The sequence below is a fragment of the Leptonychotes weddellii genome, chromosome 14 (assembly GCF_054177405.1).
Source record: "Leptonychotes weddellii isolate Sample4059 chromosome 14, ASM5417740v2, whole genome shotgun sequence".
In the NCBI taxonomy this organism is placed as follows: Eukaryota; Metazoa; Chordata; class Mammalia; order Carnivora; family Phocidae; genus Leptonychotes; species Leptonychotes weddellii.
This window is the reverse complement of record NC_138382.1, coordinates 57,316,674-57,343,611: the sequence shown is the minus strand read 5'-3', so window position 1 is coordinate 57,343,611 and position 26,938 is coordinate 57,316,674. Positions and strand designations below refer to the sequence as shown.

Genomic DNA, 26,938 nt, shown 5'->3' with positions numbered 1-26,938 from the left:
CTTCCCTCCATAAAATTCCAATTGGTGATAAATATCTGATGCAGAAATGCTAACTTTTAAAACCCCAGCTCACACCTCACTTTAATATGACCTTTGTTTTCCATACCTGTGTAGATTCAGTGGCCTGAATTAGCTCTCATGTACATGCACTGAAAGGCAACACTGTGCTGTTATTCCTACATTTCATATCTGTGGTCATATCTGTAAATGATCTACAACAGATGCACATAGACACATGTGAAAAAAATTCTTTATTAATTTCTCACATTTCATTACAAAAATGTATGTTGCAAACAACTTGAATAACCTACTTGTGTGTTTTTGTTGTTTTTAAAACCCTTGGCTTCAAGAACTCAGAATCTCCCTCTCTCCTATCAAGTGTCGGGAAACACTGATTATTGGAGTCAACAGGTTCTCATTTTGCTATTTATTTTCTTCTCTCAAGCTCTGAAAAAAAATGTCCTCTGTATAAATTAAACAAAAAAAAAATGTTGTAAATTCTATGTCATTACAGTCAACAGAATTATAATAATGCATCCAAAATGTGTGGCCACAAAATATCAGGTATATGTTTGAAAACAGAAAAAAATGACATTCTAGCCCTGTTAAAAGGATAATGGTCCCATATTTTTATTAACAGGTTAGCAAAACAAAATCCAATGGATTACAATATTTACATGTTATTTGAAAAATAAAGTAGTGATAAAAGCATGTCACAATTATTTTCTTTTTTTTCCTTTTTCTTTCTTTTTTTCTTTTGTTTGTTTTTTTTTTTGTTTTTTTTTTTTTGGTAACCATTACAAACACCCAATCCAGGTATGCAACTGTTTAATACATTTGAAATGAGGCCAATTAAAAACAAATATGGACACAAAATGTTATCTTTGTCTAGATCACACTTTCCCCATTTTCTGGTTTCCACATGATGGCCCCCATCCCTAAAAAAAAAAAAAATTAAATTAAACTCCCTACAAATAAAATTTCTTAACAGCAAGAAAATAAAAGAAGAACATGCTTTTCAAGTAAGCACTTATTCCACAAATGCACTATCTTTCCATGGATTTTATTTGAAGCTGTGTGGGACACTGTCATCTCAGCAATTCCCTGTCCCTTTCTTCCCTCCCCCTCCCGCAACCCTTCCAAGTAAGAAACAAAACAAAACAAAACATGAAAACCAAAGGACTCACACACACGCACACGAGCACACACGCATCCAAGTGCACACGCACACAGGCTTCTCTATAATCTAGGCTTCAAGGAAAGTTCTACTTTTTTGGAATGGAACCCTTTGTTCACAATCAGAACATATTATAAATGTAGACTTAGATTTAGTCTAAGCTGCTCCCTCCTGAAAAAGCTAATATGGGGAAACAGAGCAGCTGGTAGCTAGAGTTTAAAAAAAAAAAAAGTTCTCCAGGCTCCTTGTAGGATATAAGTATTTCTTGTCCACTCTCACCAAAGGGATGGGATTCTAGCACATCCCCTTGTTCCGCAAAATAAATGAAAAACCCTCCCCCAAACACAATGCAAACAAAAACAGAACACACATTTTAAAATCACACACAAAAGCCAGCCCATCCTACAAATTATTTGTGTGAGACGGATAACGTGTTAATTTGACAAGCAACAAAAGGGTGAAGAGGACTTCCTCGTCTGGCCCACAAGCTGCATAGCTGTGCCAAAAAGTTTGGTTCTTTAGTTAAATTAAGAAAAAAAAGTTAACTTCTTTGTTATTTCCATGTTTAAAATAAAAACATTCCTATTCACAAAAAAACTCAATCTCCCTTGCCCCCCAAATTAAAACAATAACAACAACACGCACACAAAAAACAATTTATGTGAAAACTGAATTGTGCTGTGTTTGTAACACTCAAATTGATAGAAAATAAACATATGGCAAACAAAAATCCACAGTCACCGTAAAATTAGCTCACATGAATCTACCAAATTCTAAATTATAGTTGAACGCTAATAAACAGCTTACCTGGAATAAAGGATGACAATTCACAAACAGTTATCTAATAATTAAAGTCTGTTTCTTTTTTTTTGTTTTGTTTTTTACTAAAATAATTAAAAAAATCACAGTATTTTAAGAAATAAAACCCACGTGGGGATTTTAAGCACAATTTGTGTTCCTTTCTTTAAAACTCTTTTTTTTTTTTTTTTTTTTAATCCATTCACCGTCTTGCCCAGCAGTTCTCTCTACATTTAACCACGACGACGACAGGTAGTACTGACAAATGCAGAGAATTCCCTTGGTTAAGTTTGAGGTACTAGGAAACAGGTGACTGTTTTATGCAAAGCAGTTTTTTGTTTTCTGTTTTTGTTTTTTTTTTTTTGTGGTTTTTGTTTGTTTGTTTGTTTTTTCCCAAAGCGGCTGCAGTTAGGTCTTGAAAAAGCTTAAGGTATTAAAACTAGAAAAACGCACCAAAAGATGTGCGTCAAAAAGTTGTTCCCCTAAGAGAAGTCTTCTACTGTCATGGAGCTTGTTTCCGCATCCTGTCCAAAGACCGCCACGGAGCACACCGTGCGCACGGGAGGTGCTTCCATATTCCACAACAAATGACGCTTCCATGATGAAGATCCGGAAGGAAAGGTGTAGTGATGGAAAAGGAGCCACATATTCCAACCATTTAAATAACTTTAATTTACATACTCACTCACACAGGTACCAGTGCTTTGAAAATAGATTGTTCAGTCCTAAAAAGCAGCTTTGTTCTGTCTTCTTTTCTGTTCCCCCCCTCCCCCTTCTCAGCCCAAGCTGGCCCTCCCACTTTCTCATCACGGTTCAAGTACGGTTTGATTAAGAATTTCACCAAACGCTTATTCATTTTTGGCCTCTGCATTCTCCAGGAGAGATTTGTCAGCAGCTACTACACAGATGGCTACTGTTTCATTCTTTAGGGAAAAGTCTATCCCGATTGCCTCGTCATCTTCCTTTTCCTCTATAGAGGGCATCTTAATACTGTCCTCCACACTCTCTTTCAGGTGGATTTCTTCTCTGCTCACCTGCTTGGTGTCATTCAATGCCCTGGAAAAACATTGATGGGAGAGATGGGTGAGTATGCATTTTTTCCTAATTAAGCCAAAAAGTGTCCTTATTTCCCTGATCCTAAAAAGACCTTGGGGTTTCCTTTGCATAAATGCCATGAATGTAGGACTAAATTGTCAGTGATTTATCCTTGTTACATGTTATGCTTAGGTCATTTCTTTCTGGCATCTTACTGAAGATGTGAATCTACAAAAGTATCCATTATTATACTATGTTTTAATTATACCATGTGTAATGTGGACACATTAACAATTATTTTATGTCCCCTCATCTACTGGGTTGGTCATAAGTCACAAGTGGTAGTAGCAAGAACTGTCTTTCACTCAAGCTCATCCATGGAACCCACAAACTTGGAGATTGGCCATATTTAATAAGACTAAAAAGAGGAACTCAGGTAAAGATTTAATGGACAAGTCCAGGAACAAATCAGAGAAACAAAGAGCAAAAACCTGAAGATGGAACCCAGGTCTCAGGAAGCTTAGTTAATCTTCTCTGAAGTTTAGATGCTTGGGGTTTCTGGGGCATTTTCTACCCGAGGACCAACTCCTAGGTTCTCTCTGTGTCTCATGGGCTAAGAATGCCTTGTCTAGGGGACGATTTTATGTTCAAGGATTTTTTTTAAGTGTTTTACGGGTATGCCCCCACCTACCTGGGAGGCAGGCAGAAGCTGGCTCTGTCCCCGAGGCAGAGCACTGAAGGCACCAAGAGGTGCGAGGGCATGTTCAAGGCCACTCAGGGAATGAGTCATCACAGAGGCAGGAACAGAAGCCAGATCTTTTGACCCCGGTCCACGCTCTATCAGAGAATGTCACGCTAATGAAAGCTGAAGGGACACTGGCTGGAGAACAGCACTAAACTTCCACGTGAGGGCTTGGGTGGGATTTGTCATTCATAAAGATGATTTTTTCCTCATTTGACTTGTGTATGGGTGACCATTTAAAAAACCAACAGAAAAGAACAAAACCTAGTTCCTGACAACTGCCTCTCCTCCCATGCCCAGAAGTGTGACACAGAGGGAGGGGTCTATGGATTGTCAGGAGAACAAAAAAAAAACCTAAAAACAAAAAACCAAAAAAACAACCAAAACCCCACAAACAACAACAACAATGAAAAAACAAAAAGAACCTGCTCTCCCTGACACTTCTCACTTCTCTGGGCAAGTGATGGCTTGGGATGGCTCAACTTACATGCCGTGTCTCAGCACGTGCCTTTCCCACTCAGAGCCCTGTGAAAACGCCCGTCCACAAAATTCACATGGAAAACGCTTCTCGGTGTTAATAGCAGTGCCACGGTCAGAAAATCTCATCAGATCTGTGAGGAGAAAGCAGAAGTGTTACCTGTGTGCTGTGGGAGGAGGCAGAAGAGGTTAGTCCACATTCATTAGGAAACCTCCTCTCCTACCTTCACTTGTAAAACCATCTGTGAAGGCAATTTCCAGATTCCTTACTCTTTCTCCTACCGGCTTCTCACCTAAGGGTGTTTCTTGGCTAGTTCTCAAGAACTGCTCCTGGTTCCCAGGCCCCCAGCCTCCCCATGTCTTCTCACGGCCCCACCTGCTTCCATCACAAATAATCTGGGGCTTTCTGGCCCGAAGAACCCCTTCTGTCCATTCCAATGGTGTCTCAGCAGGTTTATCTACCACATCTCTTCTGGGATGCTCTGTCAGGGCCTCCCAGGTTAGCACCTATTCATTTTCTATCCAACACAGGTCTATCTTTGCTCACTAAAAAGAACATAAAGGCACTGGATCAGGTTCTGTGTAGCAGACCTCAGAGTTTTGGCTGGTTCCAAGTAAGGCCGGGGGCTCACAACTTGTGCTCACCTGTCACGGATGTCATAATCAACACCTCACAGGGTGGCTACGAGCCCTGAATGAGATCTGCAAGCAAAGAGCCTAGCGTGAACGAGAATCCTGGACAGGAAGGCCGGTATGTGAAAGCATGTCCTCAGCTGGTGAGGGACCCTGGCTGGCTGCCTGGTATCTACTCCTCAATTGGTGGTATTCATGAATGTGGGCATATAGACGTTTCTGGACAGGCCTGTTGTAAACATCAAATATTGACTGTTGTTTTGTTTTCTCCATGGCGCTGGGCACATGCTAGGGGTCTGATAAATGCGGATTGGCCAGCTATTTGTTCACAGACCACTCCTCCTGGCAAACTCCAAGAGGAGAGATCACATGGCCTTTGTGTTCTCCTGAGTCCCAAGCCCATATGTCTTTCATTATACCACAGAGGGCCCATCCTCCCGTGGGGAATAACAGCAGGACCGAGACAGGCCTGTGGCCACGCTGCAAAATGAGGGCAGTGGACAAGGAAATGTCTATCATCTCTACATATCTGATCACTCTATGCCTGTACATACAAGATGGTACAGGAGGATGTCTCCTGGTTGAAATACTCCATCTAATAAAATCCTCAGGATGATGTTAACAGGATAGGTGTCTCTGTGCTGCCTTAATCTTTAGCACAAAAAGCTATGTGAATAGGGCCAGTTTTAACAAAAGATGAAACATTTTCTCACAAATTAAGAAGATCACCACACAAGCCATTAAAAATAATTGCACAGACTATCTTCCTTGATTCTTTTCATTGGAAATGAGACAGCACCATCTGCTCTGCGCATTAATTCCTTAGCAGGGATTATCTTGGGCAAGAAATCAACAGAATGCCTTCCTGACTCCTCCCAACTGCATAATGAGAGGGGGTGGGGAGGATTCTGCTTGGGTTAATTTTGATTTCTTCATGCCTGGCTTCTTCTCTTTCAAATTCCCTCCGAGCTGCCTAGGCAGGACCTGCAGCGTGGCGGCGGTCAGTCTCCTCTCCAGTTCCCGTGTTGGAAAGGGCACGGAGAGTGGGGGAGCTACAAGGACGTGAGCCCCCCGAACTGAGTGTGCCTGATGAAAGTCTACAATGCCAACGAGGGGCATGCTCCTGGCACATTTGCTCCTTTACCCTTAGGAAACATGAAACCAGTCATCTATTCTTTCCAATGGCTCATGCTGTTTCATCCTCAAAGGACGAGGCCAGTCATTACCTGTCACACATCAAATAGCTCTCCATCAGCCCTGAGAGCTGTACTAAAGCCACCTCCCGCTCTACTCCTAGAAGACAGACCGTCTGGCAAAAACACCCCAAGGCTATTGTTTGCCATTTCTTCTTGTTGGCAAGAATATACCTAGGTGGTGGAAAATTGATTCAAAGGAGATGAGACAAAGGAGGCTGTTCTTTCAAGAATGGCGAGGGGGATGGGGAGGTAGGCTTGGAAAGCCCATTAGCATCACTAGAAGTTACTCACATAGATCCCCGACCCTCAGAGAGAGGAATACAGGCTCCTCCACCCCAAGACTTCTTTTTTTCCCCATGTGGTTAGGGCTCACGAATGTGGATACTACACTTCCCGGTGAGAAGCGATCAGACACCATGAAATTCTTTCCAGTCAAACGGAACTGGTCTGATGCCCCAGTGCCCAAGCGAAGGGGACAGCCAAGCCAGGCAAGCAAGGGAATTTGCCTGGTGCCCCCCATCCCTAACTGCCATCTATTTTTCTAACTTGCGATGCTTTCATTTTGGAGGAATCACAGAGGAGGGGAGGACTAAAGGGGGTTCTTGCCTCTGCCATGCTTATAACCTCTAAAATCGTATGTGCTCAGCTTCAGAGATTAAAAAAAGTCATAGCATCCAACGAGGAATAATTTATTTCCTGGAGAGGAACAGCAGGGCACAGAGCATCATGAAGCAAAAGGAGCCTCTGTACCCTCTGTCAAAAGCATCCTCTTCCAGAGAACTCTGGTAACAGTGCACAGACGTTAAAGAATTCATCACTAAGAACATATTTGTGAAATGTTAAAAAAAAAAAAAATTGGGAACCATGCTTCCTTAGATCATAGCCATTTTCCTTCCAAGAAATGGATCACTGTGGCCTCTCCTAATAAAAGTTGTAACTTTACAAGGGCAATCAACCTATATGGTAGGATGTGTTCTTTGTCCGTTCGTTTTTCAGGTTGCCCATGGGCATGGGGGCTTTGAAGAGTTGGCAGTCCCTGCTGTTTTCTTCACTAGGGATCGAGGGGCCCAATTGGCCCCTCATGTTGCAAACCTGTGGTCTCCTGCTATGGTGTCATGGTGGGAATGGAGTGGAAGTGGGGCAGGTCAGGAAAAAGAACAGGGAGAACCTTCGAGGGAAATGGCCACCAAATAGGCTTTCATAGGCCTGTAGACGGAGCAAGGAGGAAAAGCAAAGATATTCTGCAGAAGTGCACCTCAGAGTGAGGCCTGAAGGCATTCAGGGTTAGGTTCCCTTCGATGAAGAACATTCCACTGCCAAAAGGTTGGGGAAAGGGGATGTAGTACAAAGAGATCTTGCCTTTGGAGCCAGAAGACCTAAATTCAGCCTCCAAGGTATGATGTTTTTTTCTTTCCTTTGAATGAGCTCTTAATTTTCTGGGCCTTTATTTCTCCATTTGTAAAATGATAATAATACCATGTACACTGCAGGGTTATCATTTATGTGGCGGTTACTATGTTCTGGGAATTGGGCTGGTGTCTTGTACATGATCTCATTCAAGCTTTCCACAACTCTAAGAGGTAGGTGATATTATTATTGTTATAGATGATGAATGCACATGGGATAAAATACTTTACCCAAAGTCACAGCTAGTTTAGTAGCATAACTGGGAGCTAAATCCAGGCAAGCCAACTGCAGAACCCTTTACATTATAGAAGATTAAAGAAAAAAGGGTTATATAAAACCCACCAACACTGGATCTGGCACATAAGGAAGCTCAATGCTGGTAACTAACATCATTCTTCTCCTATCTATAATGTCTATTTTTCATGTTTGTTATCCATGTGCTTTTGATGAATCTACAGTAACTAACCTAACAGATCCCAAACCCATATTCTTATATGCACCCTCCTGGGATTTCACAATGTTCTATGTTGAACAATACAGAACACCAACTCTAGACCATATAAATGTATGTCTACAGCTAAATATACTTCTGAAAAACTTTATTTTGAAAGTAATTATAGACTCAGAGGAAATTGGAAAAATAGTACAAAAATCCCATGAAACCTGTCCCTGTAAACACACGGCTGAATGAAAACTGTTGGCCTCTTTCTCCCTCTTTACAGAGCAAAAAGAGCAGCGAGGGGGTTTAGAAAAGGGCCAGGCAGAGGGACTTCTGGAAAAGCTCAGGGCTCAAGTCCTTTGCAGCCCACCCCTCCTCACACAGCCTCAATTTTACCCCAGCAGCAGCAATATTACTTAAGTGCTCAATAGGAAGTTCATTCACATTCCCCCATAGCTTTAGTGTCCTCTCTCTGCCTGTCCTTACTGTGAAGTTTCCCTAGACACCAGTTTTCCTTATTAAAAACAAATCACCCCCATATACTTTTTAACAAACATATAGCTATAGTTAGAAAATGTCTGTTTTCCTTGGAGTTCCTATAGCTGGTAATAGTTTACGAAGACATGGCCCCTGACATGTTTCTTAAGTCAGTCTGTTCTGCTACTTAACTAAGGAGGATCATTCCTTCTGTTCCTCCTCCAACAACCTTCTGCCTCCCTTCTGTCTCACCATGGACGTGCTAGATGCCATCTGGGCCTCCGAGGGCAGGGCTGGGACTAACCTCTGTCATCAGCCTTGCTGTTCATTTCTTCTTCCTTGTCCTCGTCCTCACTGCTGGAGCTCTCCATCTTTTCCTTCATCTGTTCCAGCTGATCCAAGTTAACCCGTCCAACCAGCTCAAAATTACGGCTCACCTGAAAAAGGTCCAAACAAATAACAGAATCATGAACCACAGACCAAATGGGGCTCTCCCTGGGGGAGAGATCTTTCCACCATCATTTTCCCTTGACCATGTTTTTGGAACCAGGACCAAACAACACCAGTGCCTAAGAGGCTCTTTTCCTCCCTTGGACTGTTTCAGAGGTGGATCTGTCCTTTACCCCTACGTTCCAATGTTTTTAAAGGAACATTGGACCTTCCTTACCAAATGCAGTAAAAAACAGGCGCTCCAGTCGGCAGGAAATCTAAGTATCACAAAGCTTGTGGTATAGAGTAGGTGTCCAGTAATGCTTTTTGAGTTGAATTCAAAGGCTCTGTAAGTATCCTGAAAACTAGCATGAGAGTCACAACCTTCTCCATGATCTTATCAACCTGGAGGGTTGCCCCAGCTTAGGCCAGGTGACCACTATCTGACTCCTGACTCCATAAATGAAGACAACACTGTTACTGTATTACTGTTTCTGAAGCTGACCATAACCTATTGATTTAGGCTGGGATTACCTGAGAAAAATCTAGAGTAACCCCTAAAAGCCCTCTAAGTGTTAACTACGGCTTATTTTTATTTATGTAATACATGGTTAGAATAATGTGGGAATCCACACTCTCTTCCAAATAATGCCCAAGGGAAATAAAAATCCACACCAGGAAAACTTTATAATGATGCTATGTTTAGGGGTCTCACATCGGCAGTAGCACAAAATTCACCTTCTTGACTAATCTATTTTCAGAACCTCTCCATTTGTGCATAGAATTATTAGGAATGACAGGTTAGCACGGACTCAAGCCAACAAAATGTCTCAAGCCAATCAACAGCTATGGGCTTAGTCCTCTGTGGAATGTGCTGTGCTCCCCCTGTTGGGGGTCAGGAAAGGGACCCACAAAGATGAATGAGACCCAGTCCTGGCCTCCAGAGGCTCACAGTTGAGTTGAAGAGGGAAAGCAGACATCATCAATTCGATTCCAAGGTAGATTTCCATAGCTGCTACAGTAGAGATAGAGCATATTGAGGGCACAGGAGAGGAAAGAGAGAATTTACAAGATAATCCCAAAATACTCTCTGGGACCAGACTGGAACAAAGATTTGCTGAGCACCACCAATTCCATATGCCTGGCAGATGGGAACATCCTCATCAACTGTGACAAATGGGAGAGAAAGAGACTGAGAGTACCAGGGCCAAGAGACAGCCCTGTGAAAAGACTTAATATTGCCCCAACAACATCCTGTAGAAGGTAGGCAGCATTTAAAAGGAGGAAGAAAACTCAGGATAAGAGCTCTTTTAAATGAGAGAAACAATGGATTGATCTAACTATAATAATGCAATCCATGGATTCTGTTAACACTTGACTCTGAAAACAAGTCAACAGGAGGGAGGAGAGATGTTTTTGTCGATCTCAATGCTAAGCGTTCAGGGAAGGCAAGGTCTTATTTTGGTCATTTGTAAAATTAAAAATTAATAGACTAAGGTGCAAAGGAGGAAGAGTCGAGTTCAGAATCTTTATTTCTCATTCCTCCCTCCTAAGAGTTCACAGTAACAATCTTCAAAGAGCTTTGGCTTGTAGTACCTTCTTATCTGGATTTATCTACTATGCCTCACTCCTACAAGACCCATACTGACTTTTATTTGTTTTTATGACATGAAAGCAAAAAGAGCACAAGGAGCATGGGCTTTGAAGTCTGACAGATCTGAGTTCAAGTTCAGAGTTTGCCATTAACCACGCGATTGTGGGTAAGTTGCTCAACATCCAGCCTCCATGCCCCGTTCGTAAAAGGGGGTCAGCGTGCTACCTGAAACACAATAGTTCCCCAAAATGTAGTTTCCTTCTCCTTTCTGGGAATGTGGCCTTTTCCAATTTTGGCTTTTGGAAACGCTTACAACAAGCATCGTAAATGCATATTTATGAAGTTATGTTTAGCCACAAAGTCTACATTTTAACCAAATAGCATTTATGACAAATATTTGAATAAAAGTTTTCTGGGCTGCCAGTTTTTCAGGAAAACGAGGCAAGGTTCCAGTTTACCTAACTTTGAAATATGTGCAAAGTAACACATCCTTAAGTGACCAATACGTAGAAGGGAGCCTTTTCTGACCGCCTCTCTCTCCACTTCCCATCTCTGCCGGGGCCATAGCAGGTGTGTGTAAGAGGCGTGAGGGGTGGCCCCTGCCAGGAAATGAAAATAACAAAACCAAGAAAGATCAGAAAGAATCCTCAAACGCCTTTAGTCAGTATGTATTCATTCATTTGTTCGCTTATTCGTTCATTCCTTCCTTCCTTCCACAAGTACACCCCCACGCCCCCGGCCCCATGGGAAGTACAGGAGCCCCTGCTTCTCAAGGAACTCATGGTGACAGAAGGAGATCTGTCACAAAACCGAATGTTATTTTTTTCTTTTCCTCCTTCTGGGTTTTTTTTTGAGGCCTGTATTTGCCCGTTTTCCCATCACCATCATCCCTTCATTGGGAAACATTTTGGATTCTGCACGATTTTAAAAGAGTACATGACATTTCCACATTATGACGTTCATCCGGGGCTAACCCAGGATTTATGTGTCCTGAAGATTTCTAAAATCTTTGTTAGGTAATTAAAAGATTTAAAAGTAAAAACTAAAAATCTTGTTATCTAATTAGAAGATTTTATTTTTTTATTTTAATTTTTATTTATTTATGTGACAGAGAGACAGCGAGAGAGGGAACACAAGCAGGGGGAGTGGGAGAGGGAGAAGCAGGCTTCCCACAGAGCAGGGAGCCCGATGCGGGGCTCGATCCCAGGACCCTGGGATTATAACCTGAGCCGAAGGTAGACACTTAATGACTGAGCCACCCAGGTGCCCTTAATTAGAAAATTTTAAAATAAAAACCCTTTATAGTGTTGGGTTCTTACTACAGATCCCCAAATCAGCCATCCAATATTAATCTTAATACAAAAGGAAGACTTCTTGCTGCATTTATTTACTTATTTTTAAAAGATTTACTTATTTATTAGAGCGAGCTCGTGCGCAAAAGTGAGTGCAGGGAGGAGTGGAGGGAGAGAGAAACTTTAGCAGACTCCTTGCTGAGCCCCGATGTGGGGCTTGATCTCGTGACCCTGAGACCATGACCTGAGCTGAAACTGAGAGTCAGACGCTGTACCGACTGAGCCACCAGGGGCGCCCTCCTTGTGGCATTAAAAAAAATTTTTTTTGAACTATCTGGAATTTTAATTATTTCTCAAAGATAGAACTTTATCATATTCATTTTTTAAAAAAATAATAAGTGATTTTAAAATTTGAGGTATAGTTAACATAGAATGCTACATTAGTTTTGGGCATACCACATAGTGACTGTTTTCTACATTAAGCTCTGCTCACCACCAGCGTAGCTACTGCCAATCACTATACATCACTATCAGAGTATCATTGGCTGTATTCCCCATGCGGTTCCTCTCCTCCCTGTGACTGACCCACTCCATGACCGGAAGCCTGTATCTCCCTCTCCCCTTCACCCACTGTGCCCACCCCCCACCATCCTTCCTCCCTGGCAACCATCGGTTTGGTCTCTGTATTTATGGGTCTGTTTCTGCTTGTCGTTTGTTCGTCTGTTTTTCAGATTCCACATATAAGTGAAATCATTTGGTGCTTGTCTTTCTCTGTCTGACTTATCTCACTTAGCGTCGTACCCTCTAGGTACCCCTTGCTGCATCGTGGAGCCACCACCTCTGACCTGGAATAAGGCAAGCCTCCCTCCCCCTCCCTCCTCGCTGCTTTCCCAGCATGCCTTCTTGCCCCTTCTTGCCTCTATTCCCCAGTGTGGTCTGAGAGTAAAAATAAATATGTAAATCTACTCATGTCCGTTTCTGCTTGCCCTGGGGATAAAATCTGAATTTCTCACTGTCGTTAGAAGTGGCCAGCTATCTTCTTACCTTGCCCACCTTCTCCAGCCCACTGCTACCACCCCGAACTGGCGGATGTTCCCAGGATACACCGTGCTCTTGACTTTGGGCCTTTCTCCGCACGTGCCACTTTCTCTGTCTGAAGTTCCACTGCCTGCTTCATGCGGGGACTCCTGCCTTGCAGCCCCGCCTCTGGGTCGGTCACTACACCTGGGGGACCTTCCCTAAACTCCTCGTTGGTTAGTTATCCTTACTCTATGCTTCCAGGCGCTCTCCCTTCCCCTTTTGTAACTCCTCCCACTCAGTGGTTAATTGTCTATGGCCTGCCGCCCCCGTTGAACTGCAGGCTCCATGGGAACAGACAGACACTCGGTGCATCTTGTTCACAGCTGGCTCCATGACCAGTGCTGTGTCTCTGTTAGAGTTGGTGCTGTGCTCACCTGCATGCCTTCCTTTTAGCTTAATATAGCCTTCTTTCTGATACAGGCCACGAAGAATAATTGGAAAGCAAAGAAAGCTTCAAGTCCACCTACCTACACGTACAACTGTCAACAAGGTATTGTATTTCCGTATTCCTGTTCTCTAGGCATAGATTATTTAATTGCTGTAATCATACTAAAACACAAGTGGGTCTCCTGCTTTTTTAATGCCCGGCACAGTAAAAATATCATTCTCTGTATAAATACCATTTTTATTCACTATGTATGTATCTTATCAACTAAATAATATTATAGTTTACCTGACTCCTCCCATATGAGTTTACCTTTGGCTATTTCTGGCTTTTCACTATTAAAAATGCAACAATAAATCTTACTGTATATAAATTATAGTTTCTTTCATGTTTAGCTTTAATTTTATAGGCTAAATTTCCAGATGTGAAATTATGAGCTCAAAGTCAAAGGCCATAGACTTTTATTCAAGTTCCAGTTGATGTCTAGGTTGGCATCCCAAGTGATCATACCAGTAAGTTACTTTCTGGACCTGGAGATTGGTGGGTATCTGGTGCAGAGGACATATTGAGGGAAATTCACTTCTTTCTCTGGAGGTGCACAGAAATGTATTACCTTGTTCCCAAAAGGCCCACAAGAGAGGGAGAAACAGCAAGGCTAAGAGTTTGAGATTTAGAACCTGGCTCCTCGCAGCCTTTGGAAGGCAAAAGTAACCATACATGTGTTTGAAGGTTGGACTGTTCAAATACATAATCCCTCAGACTGTAAAACTATATATAGATCCTCATATCTTGTGAAAGTTATTTGTGATTGCCTGCAAATCCAAAGTCCCCTGTGAAGGCCACTCGCCCCTAAGAATGTGAGATGAAGTGCCAACAACCAGCAAGAGGCTTTCCCTGTTAACACTGGAGAGCTGACGCTGTAAACCCTTCCGTGCTCGTGCTTGATATTCAAGCTCCACAACTCTGTTTGTCTTTTTGCTTGTTGGTTTTTAACCATTCAGCAAAATGAATGAATTTCCCTAGCATATGAACGAATTTCCATACTTGAGGCTTATTCTATGGGGAGAAGCATTCTGTGATTTACAAACACTACCAAGGCGAACACGCCTTTTCCTACTACTGCGGCAAACCCAGTCTTACAGGAAAGACTGGTGTGGACTTGCTGGCTAATGAAAGCAGGAAATCGGACACCCCTGTCCTCAGATTACTTAGCACACGCTAAATAGGGGAGACCGTGATCAAGAAGAATCCCTCTAGGGTTCCAGAACTCCCCCCGCTTCTCACTTAACATCTGTACCTTCAAAAGGGACATGCTGTCAGGCTGCGCACATCACCTAATATTGCCTGTTCATGTTAAAAAGAAAGGCCAGGGTGAACATTTCCAGAGAAAGTGACACCAGAGAACACGGACAAACTGCCTTTTACATCAGAAATGCCCATCTTAGGCCCACACCGAGGATGTGTAGCGCTGCAAAGATTTTGAAGATCTTATAGCACAGCCAGGCAAACACTCTGCAGAGGGCCAGATAAGCAAGTATTCTGGGCTTTCTGGACCATCTAGTTTCTGTCACAGCTACTCACCTGCTGCTGTAGCTTGAAAGCAGCCACAGACAGCACGGAAACGGATGAGCAGGGCTGTGCTCCAAGACAACTCACGTGTCACGAATTAGCTCTCTCTTGATTTTTTTCTACCATTTAAAAATGTCAACTGGTGGGCCACAGAAAAACAGGCGGGGCACCAGATTTGGTCTGTGGACCAGAGTTCGCCAACCTCTGACTTACGCTATCGGCTGGTCTACCCAGTGATCTTTGCCTATCTATCTTTGAAAGTCAGAATGGGAATGAAATCAGGAGGCGAAAGCAAAGCACTGTTTCTACGTTTTCTTAAGGAAGACGGTCAAAGGTGCAGGTAAAAATCTTGAATTCTCGGCTCAGAACATTCTGATCAGAGCTCCCGTAAAAGCTTCTAGAAGGGATATTCAGCTAAGTATATTAAAGTTCTATGGGAGATAAGCCGTGACACCATATATGCTGTGCATCATGCTGCCCTCCTATTTCATAGGTACCTTTATCAAGCCCTTAACATGCTGGCTTGTGGTTCTTTATTTAAGCTCGTGTCTCCTCCTTATAAACTCTTCCAAGGCAGCAACTATTTCCTATTTAGCTTTATATGCTCAGTGTAGAGTATGAGATTGGTCATCTCGTTGACACCTGGTCAATGTTGTTTGAATTTACTGGTAACAGAAAAACCATGGGAGACCATACAGTATGAAGAACTTCATAATGTCGTAACCAATGACAAAAATTTGCTTGCTGGTAAGAATAAGATTGGACATTTTCTAAAAGATTTTGTTTCCATTCTTATCAAATATCTATCATGTACTAAAAATCCAGTCATTTTCACATGGATCACTTAACCTTTATGACCACTCGGAGAGATAACCGTGTTACCGTCCATATTTGTAGACGAGGAAAGCAATGCAAAAGAAGCTAAGTGATAAAGCCAGGATTAGAACTCACACCTTCAGATGACAAGGCTCCAGCTTTCCCCATTATTATGCAAATCACCTGCAGAAATGCAAAATTACGTACAAAATATGTAAAAATGACCCATGGGATACCAACTGAACACAAGAAGGTGGCAGAAAAAAGTACTGTGACTATAATGTTGCAAAATTTGATGGACTAGAGGAGTAGAATCTTTTGAGAATTTTTCTTCAAAATAAAAACCTTTCTAAGAACAACAAGAATAAAGGCTGCAAAAGTACCCAGGAGGGTATAGAGCACAGAGGTCAAGGAGAATATCTACTTTCTTTTGTAAATCACTGAGTCAGAAGCAGAAAACATGCTTCTGCTAGACCTAACTTAGCAGAAGCCCAGACAAAAACCAAGTCATTTTGAGCATTTCAGGATAACTGCAGTCACAAGTACTCAAAAAAAGCCCAGTGAAAGGCATCATTAAGAAAGTCAAAGAACTCGGTTGCTGGCCAACTGAGCTGTTCAATCTCTTGAACTTGAAATCCAGAGGCAAAGATGTGGATGGTGCTGCCACATCTTGCTTATATGAACAAACAGAATACTTAAAATTTCCCATTTGAACAGTGATTTCATACATTGATTTATTTAGCGAACAGCTACTGGATACTTTACTGTATGCAGGGTACTCTGACTAGATTTTGGAAGAAAAGACATAAAAACAACATGGTTTCCATTTTGAGGACGTTGCATCCAGTTGCAAGACAGAGACTTGTTAAAAGTGGAAGTTTAGGCAGGATGAAATAAGTGCCTTCACAGAGAAAGAACAGTCCTATGGAAGCTTGGAAGCAGGAGCAGGTCACTTTGGAGAATTTAGTGGACAACTGCAAAAGTTATAGGCAAAGAACGTCTTCAAATGTCTACTTGAAAAATACCATGCGAGGTTCGGCCAGGCACATCCCTCTGAAAAATGGTCAGACCTCTTGTTCCTCTATTTCTGATGTCCAAACTCCATGAAAGGAACAGGGCCTGTGGTTGACAAACCAAGAAGCAAGACTACTATAAAGGAAAGCAGAGCTGAAGGGACGTAATCTTCAGGAGAAACCTCCGGCTTGCAGAAATCCTCAGAGTTGATCAAGATAAAGCTGCTGGCACTCAGGTTCAAAATTAAACACAATCCCCAAAAAATGTGGCCAGAGGTGTATTTTATGATTTGGAATCAAGGGAAGGTTCTTCTTTTGTTTTATTTCTTCTCGTTTCCTTTGCCGGACACAAATATTCTATGTGACTCTTTTGCCACTATGGATTTCACTGGTCCGGAAAACTGAACAATTTTATTGGCATAACTAAAATGTTGGTGATGCCTCCGGAGCTTAATGTTCTGCTGCTTCCCCCAAACTGGCAAAAAGTAAGAGTAAGAGATACGAGTTCCTTAGAGTTCGGCCACCTGAGGCTCCATTTGTATAAAAAATTAAAAACATTTCAAAGTAAATTCAATTAGTGAATGTGTATTGCCTGAATAGACTATCCTTCTAAATTTAATATAGCGAACATGACAATTTTATGAGCAAACCAAGTTAGAGATAATGTATTTTTATGTTCCCTAAACTAGCAAAGAGACTTCAGAACCATAAAGAACACTAACAAGGTACCACATATACTTAAAAACTTTCTTTAAAAAAATGTGTTTTTTAAATGTGAGAAGTGCAAGGTTTGGGGTTTTTTTTCTTCATGACTTTAAGGTTCTTAAAAATGTTGTCCCCCTTCATCTTTCACCAGCATTACTAATAAACGGTGCTACTGACGTAGGACTTCAGTGTGTGTGTGTGTGGGGGGGGTTGGAGGGAGGGAAGGAGTGTGTGGGGGGGGAGGGAGGGAAGGAGTATGTGTGTGTGTGTGAGAGAGAGGGTTGGAGGGAGGGAAGGAATGAAGGAGGGACTGAAAGCATAGAGCAGTCTGTCTCTAGAAGACCTAGTAAGATTGAAAAAAATGGAACTGAAGGATGAAAAATAAATTTTTAAATAGCCTGTACTATTTACTTTAGATTCCAAGAGATTGCAAGTGAGTCTTTGGTCACTGGTGCAAAGATAAAGGTCTAGGAAGACAAGATGCTGTGTGTCATGTACAAAATGAGAGATGCTGTCATCCCTCTTCTACTTCACCTGGGCTTCTGAGGATAAACATGGCAGCATGCATCCAGTGCAGTTGGGAGTCTGGTTCTTAACTAGAAGGGTATACTTGACTTCAAGGATCCTTCCTGCTGTACCAGGATTCCATCCAGTCTATGAATGATACAGTGTGACAACTTGATAAGAGGCATTCCTGAGGTCTCCGGGCTTTGCAGGCAGAATTCAGAAGCCCAGCTTTGGATATCTATAAAATCCTTTGATGGAAAACACATCCTACATCGTCTCTTAGTTTCTTCTACAGATTCTCTCCACCACACAAAATCACTTCACGCTATTAGTGGAAGAATATAATGAGCAATGCACGCAACACATAGTCTTATTAGGGGGAAAATAGTAAACCTTAATTTAAAACCAATGGCTAAGTCTACTGCACGCTTTATTTTTGGCAGTTTACACAATAATCTGGATTTCCAGCATCTTGTAGATCAATCTGTTCCCAGGATCAAGTTTATAAAAAAAAGCCTGCAGGAAATTAACATTTATTGAAGATCTACTATATGGGTCAGGTCCTGGGAAACTTGAATCTTTTAGGTATGAGGTATAATTTACTCACCATAGATGTCATCCGTTTTAAATCAATAGTTCAGTGAGTTTTAGTAAATGTATGCATTTGTGCAACCCTCACCACAATCTGGTTTACGAATTCTCTTACTTTGAGAAGTTCCCTCATAACCTCTGCAATCCATCTCCCAACCTCCAACCTGCTTTGTCTCCATAGTTTTGCCTTTTCTAGAAATTTCATGTAAATGGAATCATGTAATACGTGATCTTTCGTGTCTAGCTCCTGTCTAGTTAACATGATGGTCTTGAGATTTATCCATGTTGTTCCATGTATCCATAGACTCACTTCTTTTTATTGATAGGTAGTATCCCATAGTATGGATATAGCACGTTTTGTTTATCCATCCACTTTATGTGAGAGTAAACTTGCTGGATCAGATGGTAAGTGTATGCTTAACTTTTAAAGAAATTGCCAAAGTGCTCCCCAGTGAATATGCCATTTTACATTCCAACCAGTGCTGTATGAGATTTCCAGTTTTTCCACATCCCTGCCAACACTTTGGCACTATCAGTCTTCTTAATTTTAGCCGTTCTCGCGGGTGGGTAGTGCTATCTTACTGTTGTTTTATTTTGCATTTCCCTAATGATGAATCTTACTGAGCCTCTTTTCATGTGATCATTTGCCATTTGTGTATCCTCACAGGTAAAGTGTCTATTCACATTTTTTTCTCATTCGTAATTGAATTATCTTCTTACTGTAGAGTTGTAAAAGTTCTTTGCAAATATATGCTTCCAATCTGTTGCTTGCCTTTTTGTTTTCTTAATAGTGTCTCCAAAGAGCAAAAATTTGATGACATCTAATTTACTCATTTTTCTTCTTTTATTATTTATTTTTTTAAAGATTTTATTTATTTATTTGAGAGAGAATGAGAGACAGAGAGCATGAGAGGAAGGAGGGTCAGAGGGAGAAGCAGACTCCCTGCCGAGCAGGGAGCCCAATGTGGGACTCGATCCCGGGACCCCAGGATCATGACCCGAGCCGAAGGCAGTTGCTTAACCAACTGAGCCACCCAGGCGCCCCTTATTTTTCTTCTTTTAATGTCCATAGCTTTTGTATCCTATTTAAGAAAATTTCTCCTAACCCAAGGGAGTTTTTCTACTGTTTTTCCAGAAGTTTTATGGTTTCAGTTCGTAGACTGAGAGGTTAATGATCCATTTTGATTTAATTTTTGTGTTGGGAGTGAATTAAGGGTCAACGATCATTATTTTGTATGTGGATATCCAATTGTTCAAGCACTATTTGTGGAAGAACTATCCTTATTACTTTGGTACCTTTGGGTGGAAAAAAAAAAATCAACTGACCACCTAGATGAGGGCTGATTTCTGGAGTTTTTCTTCTGCATCACCGATCCATGCATCTATCCTTCTGCCAATACCACATGCTCTGGAGTACAGTGGCTTTAAGGGAAGTTTTGAAATCAGAAAGGGTGAAGTCCTCCAATTTTGTTCTTTTTCCATACTGTTTAGGCTATTCTAGGTCCTCTGCATTTACATGTTAGGATCAGTTTGTCAACTTTAAAAAAAAAAAAAGATTTTGATAGAGATTCCGTTGGATCTGTAGATCGATTTGGGGAGAATTGCCAATAGTGGGTCCTCTCATCCAGGAATACAGTATATATTCCATTAACTTAGTTCTTTTATTTCTCTCAACAACATTTTGTAATTTTCAGTTTACAGCTTTCACAGTTCCCATGTTAAATTTATCCTTATTTTATTCTTTTTGATGTTATCGTAAATGAAATTAATCAAATTTCATTTTCAGATTTCCATTTCTAGTATGTAGACATGGAATTGATTTTTTGCATATTGACCTTATATCCTGCAACTTTGCTATACTCACTAATATCCTTGCAGCTTTTTTTTTAAATATATAGATTACTTAGGATTTTCTACGTGCAAAGGTCACCTTGTCTGTGAATGCAAGTGGTCTCATTCCTTCCAATTCTTACGCCTTTAATTTCTTGTTCTTGCTTTATGGTTCTTGACATTTTTTTAAAAAGGTTTTATTTATCTGAGAGGCAAAGAGCAGGGCTGGGGGGAGCGGCAGAGGGAGAGGGTGAAGCAGGCTCCCCACTGAGCAGGGAGCATGACACGGGGTTCAATCCCAAGACCCCGAGATCATGACCTGAACTGAAAGCAGAGACTTAAGTGACTGAGCCACCCAGGTGCCCAGGTCCTTGACTTTTATTTGGATTATTAGCAAACTTCACGTTAGCTCATTGTACATTGACACTCTTATACCGCTTTCATAAATGCTGAAATCGCCCCAATGAATGACGGTTTTTAACCAGTGTATATCACTGCCTACCAGTCAAAACTTCCGTTTCAGCAGCACTGCTATCCTTGTTTATAAAATAGTGTTTGGGGGCGCCTTGGGTGGCTCAGTCGGTTAAGCGTCTGCCTTCGGCTCAGGTCATGATCCCAGGGTCCTGGGATCGAGCCCCACGATGGCTCCCTGCTCAGCGGGAAGGCTGCTTCTCCCTCTACCCCTCAGCCCCGCTCGTGTTTGCTCTCTCTCATAAATAAATAAATAAAATCTTTTGAAAAATAAGTGTTTGGATAGTTATTTTAAAAATTCGAAATACATTTTGTACTCATCATTTAGAAACGAAGAAATAGAAAGTGCTGCCGTCAGTAACAAGCACACGTCTCATAAACTTAACAACACTTGAAACGACAGGAAAATCGCTACGCAGGCTGGAAGTGGCAATTCCTTAGCCTCAATTAGGTGCTCACTGGACTTATTAAGCTGGTCAACCACGAGAAAGAGTAAAATTAAAGAACATAACATGGCATAGTGAAAATAGAACATCAAAGACCGTATCTAAGATGCAAGGTATAATTAGTGATTTTTAAATATATTTTAGTTCCTTGGGAACCCAACTACCTTTCTGATGGGTACCACAGCTCAATTTGTAAGTAGACTGAGGAACACACTGGGTCACATCAAAGTGTGGGATATACCAGGACTTTGTTTGGTCTCACACAACTTCTGAGAAAGATAAAACGATTCCCATTTAGAAACCAGAAAATAGATACAGAAATTTAAGTAACTTGCTAAAGTTGTATAGTAAGCAGTGGAGAGAAGATTTAAACTCAGGTGCTTGGTTCCAGAAGCTCTAAACTGGGGCCCTCTTTTCCGGAGCAACCCATTGGCCTGACAGGTATCCTGAAGCCCCAACCTTCCATGCCTGCTCGGGAAGCCCCCGGTTCCACACGTGTATGGTTCTAACCTTCTCACCAGTGACCCACAGCAACTGTGTAACAACGGGAGAATTTATCTTCCTCGTTTGCTCTCTCCCAAAATACCATCCCAAAGCCTTGAACACTATAATAAAAAGATGTGAGATGGGTGCATAAATAAGATCCATGTGCACAACTGTAGAAAGCTTGGTTTGAAATGTATGAGTGATTATCCTTTGAGTTTGAGGGCAGAGATGCCCAGGAAGTTTGACTAAGAAAGGCTATGAAAGTTTTTCAGTGAGGTGAACTCAGGCTTTTCTTCTCTGCTTTCATTTTTGGGCAGACACATTAGAAAATGAATGCATTCCCAAGCAGAAAAGTGACCACAAAACCCTTTCACTGTGGATGGGTGATGGAGCTCAGCCTTCTCTCTCTCTCTCTCTCTTCCCACCCCGAAGAGAAGTTCTAACCCTTTGGCGCAGATGATTTGGACTAAAGTCTTGATAACTTGGGGTTTGGCAAGGCCAGAAAAGAGGAGGACACAGAGCAAAGAAAAAGGAAACGATCTCATTGTGCCTTAAGTAAACACTCCCTCAATATTTTGGGGTTAATTAGAAAACATTTCAATGGGCTTCTTTTTCAAGAAACAAATACAAATTGTAGTTCCTCTGCACTCTGGGCAATCCACAAAACCAGAAGCAAGCACCTCAATTCCCCCATGTGCCACATAAGCCCTCTGAAGCTGCCCTGTAGGATTCTGCCTTCTGATCAGCAGACCTTTGGAAGAGAAGTTTTTTCCACAAACCCTTGATTTTAGGTCTGGTACTGATCTATTCTTTATCAATCCTCCTCCCTAAACAAAACACGTCTTTTACAGCCCTTATAGTGTTTAGACACAAATAGCAAGGCTTTGGAAAATCTCTGTAGTTAGCAAGAATACTGGAAACGACCTACATGGTTGAGGGACAAGGTGGCTGGCCATCAGGACAGGGACCAGCCACTTCGGGCCCTCAGCCTGCCGCCTACTTCCGTAAATAAAGGGTCGCGGAGACACAGCCATGCCTGTTCATTTGTCTTGTCTGTAAGCTGCTTTCTTGCTACAAGGGGCAGAGTTGAGTGGTTACCGTGAGGCCCTCTGGCCTGCAAAGCCTAAAACACTGACTCTCTGGTTCTTTACAGAAAAAGTTGGTCAATTTCTGTGACGATACATTTAAAATAACATTTTAAAAAATATTATTTTAACAGGAAAAATATTCCTGTTAGGTTGTTAAGTAAAAAAAAAAATTTTTTTTAAAGGGTGACACGCTAGTTCACGTGTGGTATCACCAGACTTACGTAAAACAAGGGAAAATGGGCAGGGAAGAGAGAACAAACGCTAAGCAGGTGGACCTGGGTGGCAGCATGAGGGGGGATTTTCCTTATCCCCATCTCTGTGTTCCAGTTTTTCTAAAATGACCTCCTTCCTTTCATCGGAAGCGCCCTTGCAACATTCAGCCCGCGGGCCTGCCTCGCCCACCCTGAGCTCTGGCTCCCCGCCAGGCCCGTCCCCACAGGGCTGCCGAGGGTCGGGGGCAGGAAGACGGGCAGGTACCTTATGCTCGTCCCGAAGGTGGCTGTCCAGTTCCTCCGTGTGCTTGGCTTCGTAATAGCAGAGCTGGCATTTGTAAGGTTTTAGTTCATTGTGCTTTTCTATGTGCTGCTGGAGGCTCTCGTCACTGGAGCAGGTGAAGGTACACTTATCGCAGCGGAAAACTACTCCCTGCAAGTATTTGGACAGTTTGGAACGGCACACTTCGATGGGGACAACTCGCTCTTCTGTGGAAACAAATTGAATTGGAAAGATGGAAATTTTTACTGATGGTCCGCACGCGTTCTCTTTGGAATACAGGAAGAAACTCAGCCGGTTTTGCTACCTCTCACGGGCCCGTGTCCGGGAACTCACATGCACGCCGCCCCGCCCTCCGTTCCCCAAACGGCATCTTCCTCTGGCCCAGGTAAGTGTTCGTAAGACCACCAGCCCTTGGTGCACTTAATCCCCAGGGTGATCTTTACAGCGAGGTGGGCAGGCTGAAAGGTGCTTGCTCATTCCTGAATGGAGGCGGCCACGGTTTATCCACAGTAATGATAACTATTAGCACCTCCCACTTCCTCACTAGGTGCTAGCTGGGCTGGACCTAGAAGACATCCCTAAGTAGAAAGGGACCGGACAGTTCCCAAGCACCTGTGTGCCCCGACAATGCACCTTCCTGGCAACCCTCTTAGGCTGGAGGTATTCCTGTTTTCACAGATCAGTAAAGCAAGGAACGGGGCTCTTAATAACTTTCCAAAGCTCACAGACGTTGTAATTGGCCCTGCTGCGATCTGCATCCCTGCCTGTCACAAAGCAAACCCTTCATGTCCCACTGTTGCCAGTTCCACTCCTGTTTCCCCTTCCGAGATGTTCTCAAGGAGACGGTTTTCCTTTTCCTGAAACCAAGGGAATCTCTAATAACAAATCTGAAAGCAAAGGACCTGTATGTTTTCATTCCCTGAAATTCCAGCTCTAGTAGGAGAAGCTCACAAATGAAATGGCTGCGGGCAACATTCGGGGGGTGGAGGGAGAGATGGGGGTAGAGGGAGAGATGGGGGTGGCGTGGGAGATAGGGAGGATTTGTGCCTTTTCAGACAATCTGTAATCTGATTGTCACAAGGGAAAAAAATAAGAGAGAGGATTTGGGTGCTTTTCCCATTAACATACCAAATGCTGTAGGGCTGGAAATGCGTGTGCTTGTTTATTTTGCACTCTCTCACCCTTGTGTTTAACTGCTCAAATTAAATTTCACACCAGTCTGCCCAGAGTATCGGCGCATGCGCCAGATATCCATAACTGGGATAAAATTAAAATCTGTGCTATTTATGCAAGGATCAAATATAGCGTGTGTTTTCATGCTGTGTCTGGATTTCGGAAGACTCTGGAAGTTTACAAATGGACGCACACAACATATACTTATATTATTTAGAAACAGCAATGTATTATTAAGTCAAGAAAGCGTGATTTAGTCTCGGAGTCACTGAGTAGCACCGTTTCCAGACATCAGTGTTTTGTGCACTGATGCGGTGCTCCCTGCGAGCCCTCCCTTTGCTGTTGGCCAGGGTTGGCCCCTGGAGAATTCTCCCCACCCAAAGCCATGCTGTAGCCTCAGCCACCCCGTTCTCACCGCAGGGCAGTCCCTGCCGAGGGAGTCCTTGAATACGGCGATTAACTGGCCCGCAAGAAGCTGGCCCGAGGGAGCGTGGAAGGTGATGTCTGCTACGTACTCCCCGGAGCTCTAATGCATATGTTATTTTCCCTATACAAAGAGTCAGTCGCTTATTTAGAAATATAAATATTTTTAAACCAAAGTAGAGCAGACAGCTAAGAAACACATGATTATAATGTAATCCACACATTTTCTTAGAATAGCAAATGTTTAACAGTCTTCTAACCATTCAGTTCTATGGTTTGGTGTAATCGGAGGAAAAAAATGCTTTGGCAGAAGCCAGCCGGAGCCTTAAGAAAGCCCATGCTACGCCGTTCAACTCCTCCAGCCCGGGGTTTCTCAACAGTAGCTCTATTTACATTCTGAGGCCAGATAAGGCTTGACTCTGGGGGCTGTACTCTGCACTGTAGGATGTTTATGAAGATCCCTGGCCTCTATCGACCATCTGCCATGGCACCCCGCTTCCCCAGGGGTGACAACCAAAAATGCCTCCAGACAAATGCACCCTGACTCTGGCCGATAACCACTGCTCCACACCAAGTGCCCAGCATTACCCCCACAGCCGTTCTGGGTAAGACACGCGTGCAAGCCGGCGCCCACGGCACAAGACAGGGGAGCAGGCTGAACCCCTGGGACCAGCCCCATGCCTGAGGAGCTCACGGGCTGGGCTGACACGAACTTTTCTGGCACCTTCCCTGAGACTGCACCCCTCCTTTGCTCTGTGTTGGCTCCTGCTTTGGATTGTGTCATTTCTGCCTCGTGCACGCTCTGTCTCTGGCCCGTGCTGTGCGCTCTGGGTCTGCTGACCTCCGTGGAGATGGACCACAGCTGGATAACAGTCCCTGGGACGATGCCTCCAACACCTTGGAGACAGCCATGCAAGCAGCCTCCTGTCTTCACTTCTCCCCGTAAAGAATCACTTCTTTCAGACTGGGGTTTTTTTTTTTTTATAGGCCTCCCTTTCAATTCCTCTACCACCTTGGTTAGTTTTCTTTGCAGTTTCCCATTTCACTATGTGTGTCTAAGTGAATTTTACACAAAGTCAGGAGCACTCAAAATACTCTGGAGTTTAAATAATAATAATTCATGGAAATGACCATGGCGATTTGCCTGGAGCTCACTGTTTCAAGCCCTGTTAGGCATTCTACCCTCACGGTTAACTTTTTATTCTCGAAACACTCTGCAAAGTCGGTTTTATTACCTGTAGTTTACTGGTGTGGAAGCTGAGGACTGGCCTGTTGGACTCGTCCTCAAAGTCACGCCTCTGGTTCAGAACAAAGTTGTGACCTGGGAGCACAGGTCCCCCGCCTGACCTGTGCCAGGGCCCTCCTCCTTCACCCCCGAAAAGAACTCTCTTGGAACATCCGATCTGCACGCTGTTTATTTATGCGCCTTTGATTCCTAATCGTTTAAGAGTACCAAAGAGTACCAAAGCTACGGGAGTGTCTAAGGCAACCATTTCTCTCTGACTTCTTTCGAGTATCTTCTCAATCAGATAAGAGGTAATTTCCTGCTTACTTACTCACTCTGGAACATCAGACTTCTTCCCATTTCCAAACGAAGACATCACCAACATTCCCAGTCTCTGGGCTATGTGGATTTTGACTAAGATCTTCATTTTAGGGAAAAAAAGTTAATTTTTCTCCTTTCTAAACACATGGCTAACACAACCAAGATAAAAAAAAAAACAAGAGAGACTTGGAAAGGTGGGCAAATCACTGACAGGGTTTTCTGAATGAGGTTATTCATTATTGAGGCAAGTCAAGGACATAAAGTTAGAGACTGGAATGTTTCCAGGTATGGACGGAGCCCTGTCTTGGCTACAGAAGCCCAGGGCTCAGGACTTTTTTTCTCTATGGAGGCAGCGACAACTGTGGGTCTTTCTTGACTTCACACCTCTCAAAATTACCTTGGGTAAGAAATCAAGGCTTGAATCACACTCATTGTGACTCAGCTTCCAGAGCTGGCTGCAAAAATATTATGACTTCACCAGTTTGACTACAAGATAGATTGTGTCTCTCATCTCTTCCTACTCAAAAGCCGCTTGGTGCTGCAGCTGGACGTGAAACCCAGGGGGAAAGCCCCGCGGAAGCCTGTGGGAACTGAGGTGCTAGAGAGCCTACAAGGGCG

At 42.8% G+C, this 26,938-nt stretch overlaps 1 protein-coding gene across 8 annotated transcripts in view; it reads right to left on the bottom strand.

Annotated features, from left to right (window-relative positions):
- Positions 1 to 232: 232 nt before the first annotated feature.
- The window catches only part of ZNF462 (zinc finger protein 462), a 119,413-nt gene continuing 92,707 nt past the window's right edge, over positions 233 to 26,938 (bottom strand). For 5 of the 8 annotated variants that reach the window (XM_081803319.1, XM_081803318.1, XM_081803320.1 and 2 more), the window contains 4 exons: positions 23,161 to 23,384; positions 8,686 to 8,818; positions 4,240 to 4,363; positions 233 to 3,031 (listed from right to left, as the gene is read on the bottom strand). In XM_081803319.1, the coding sequence (XP_081659445.1) occupies positions 2,824 to 3,031; positions 4,240 to 4,363; positions 8,686 to 8,818; positions 23,161 to 23,384 (689 nt within the window). In that variant the 3' untranslated portion in view covers positions 233 to 2,823. Of the gene's footprint in view, positions 3,032 to 3,701; positions 3,848 to 4,239; positions 4,364 to 8,685; positions 8,819 to 23,160; positions 23,385 to 26,938 lie in introns of all 8 variants that reach the window. The other 3 variants (XR_014140099.1, XR_014140100.1, XR_014140101.1) reach the window with 3 other exon arrangements.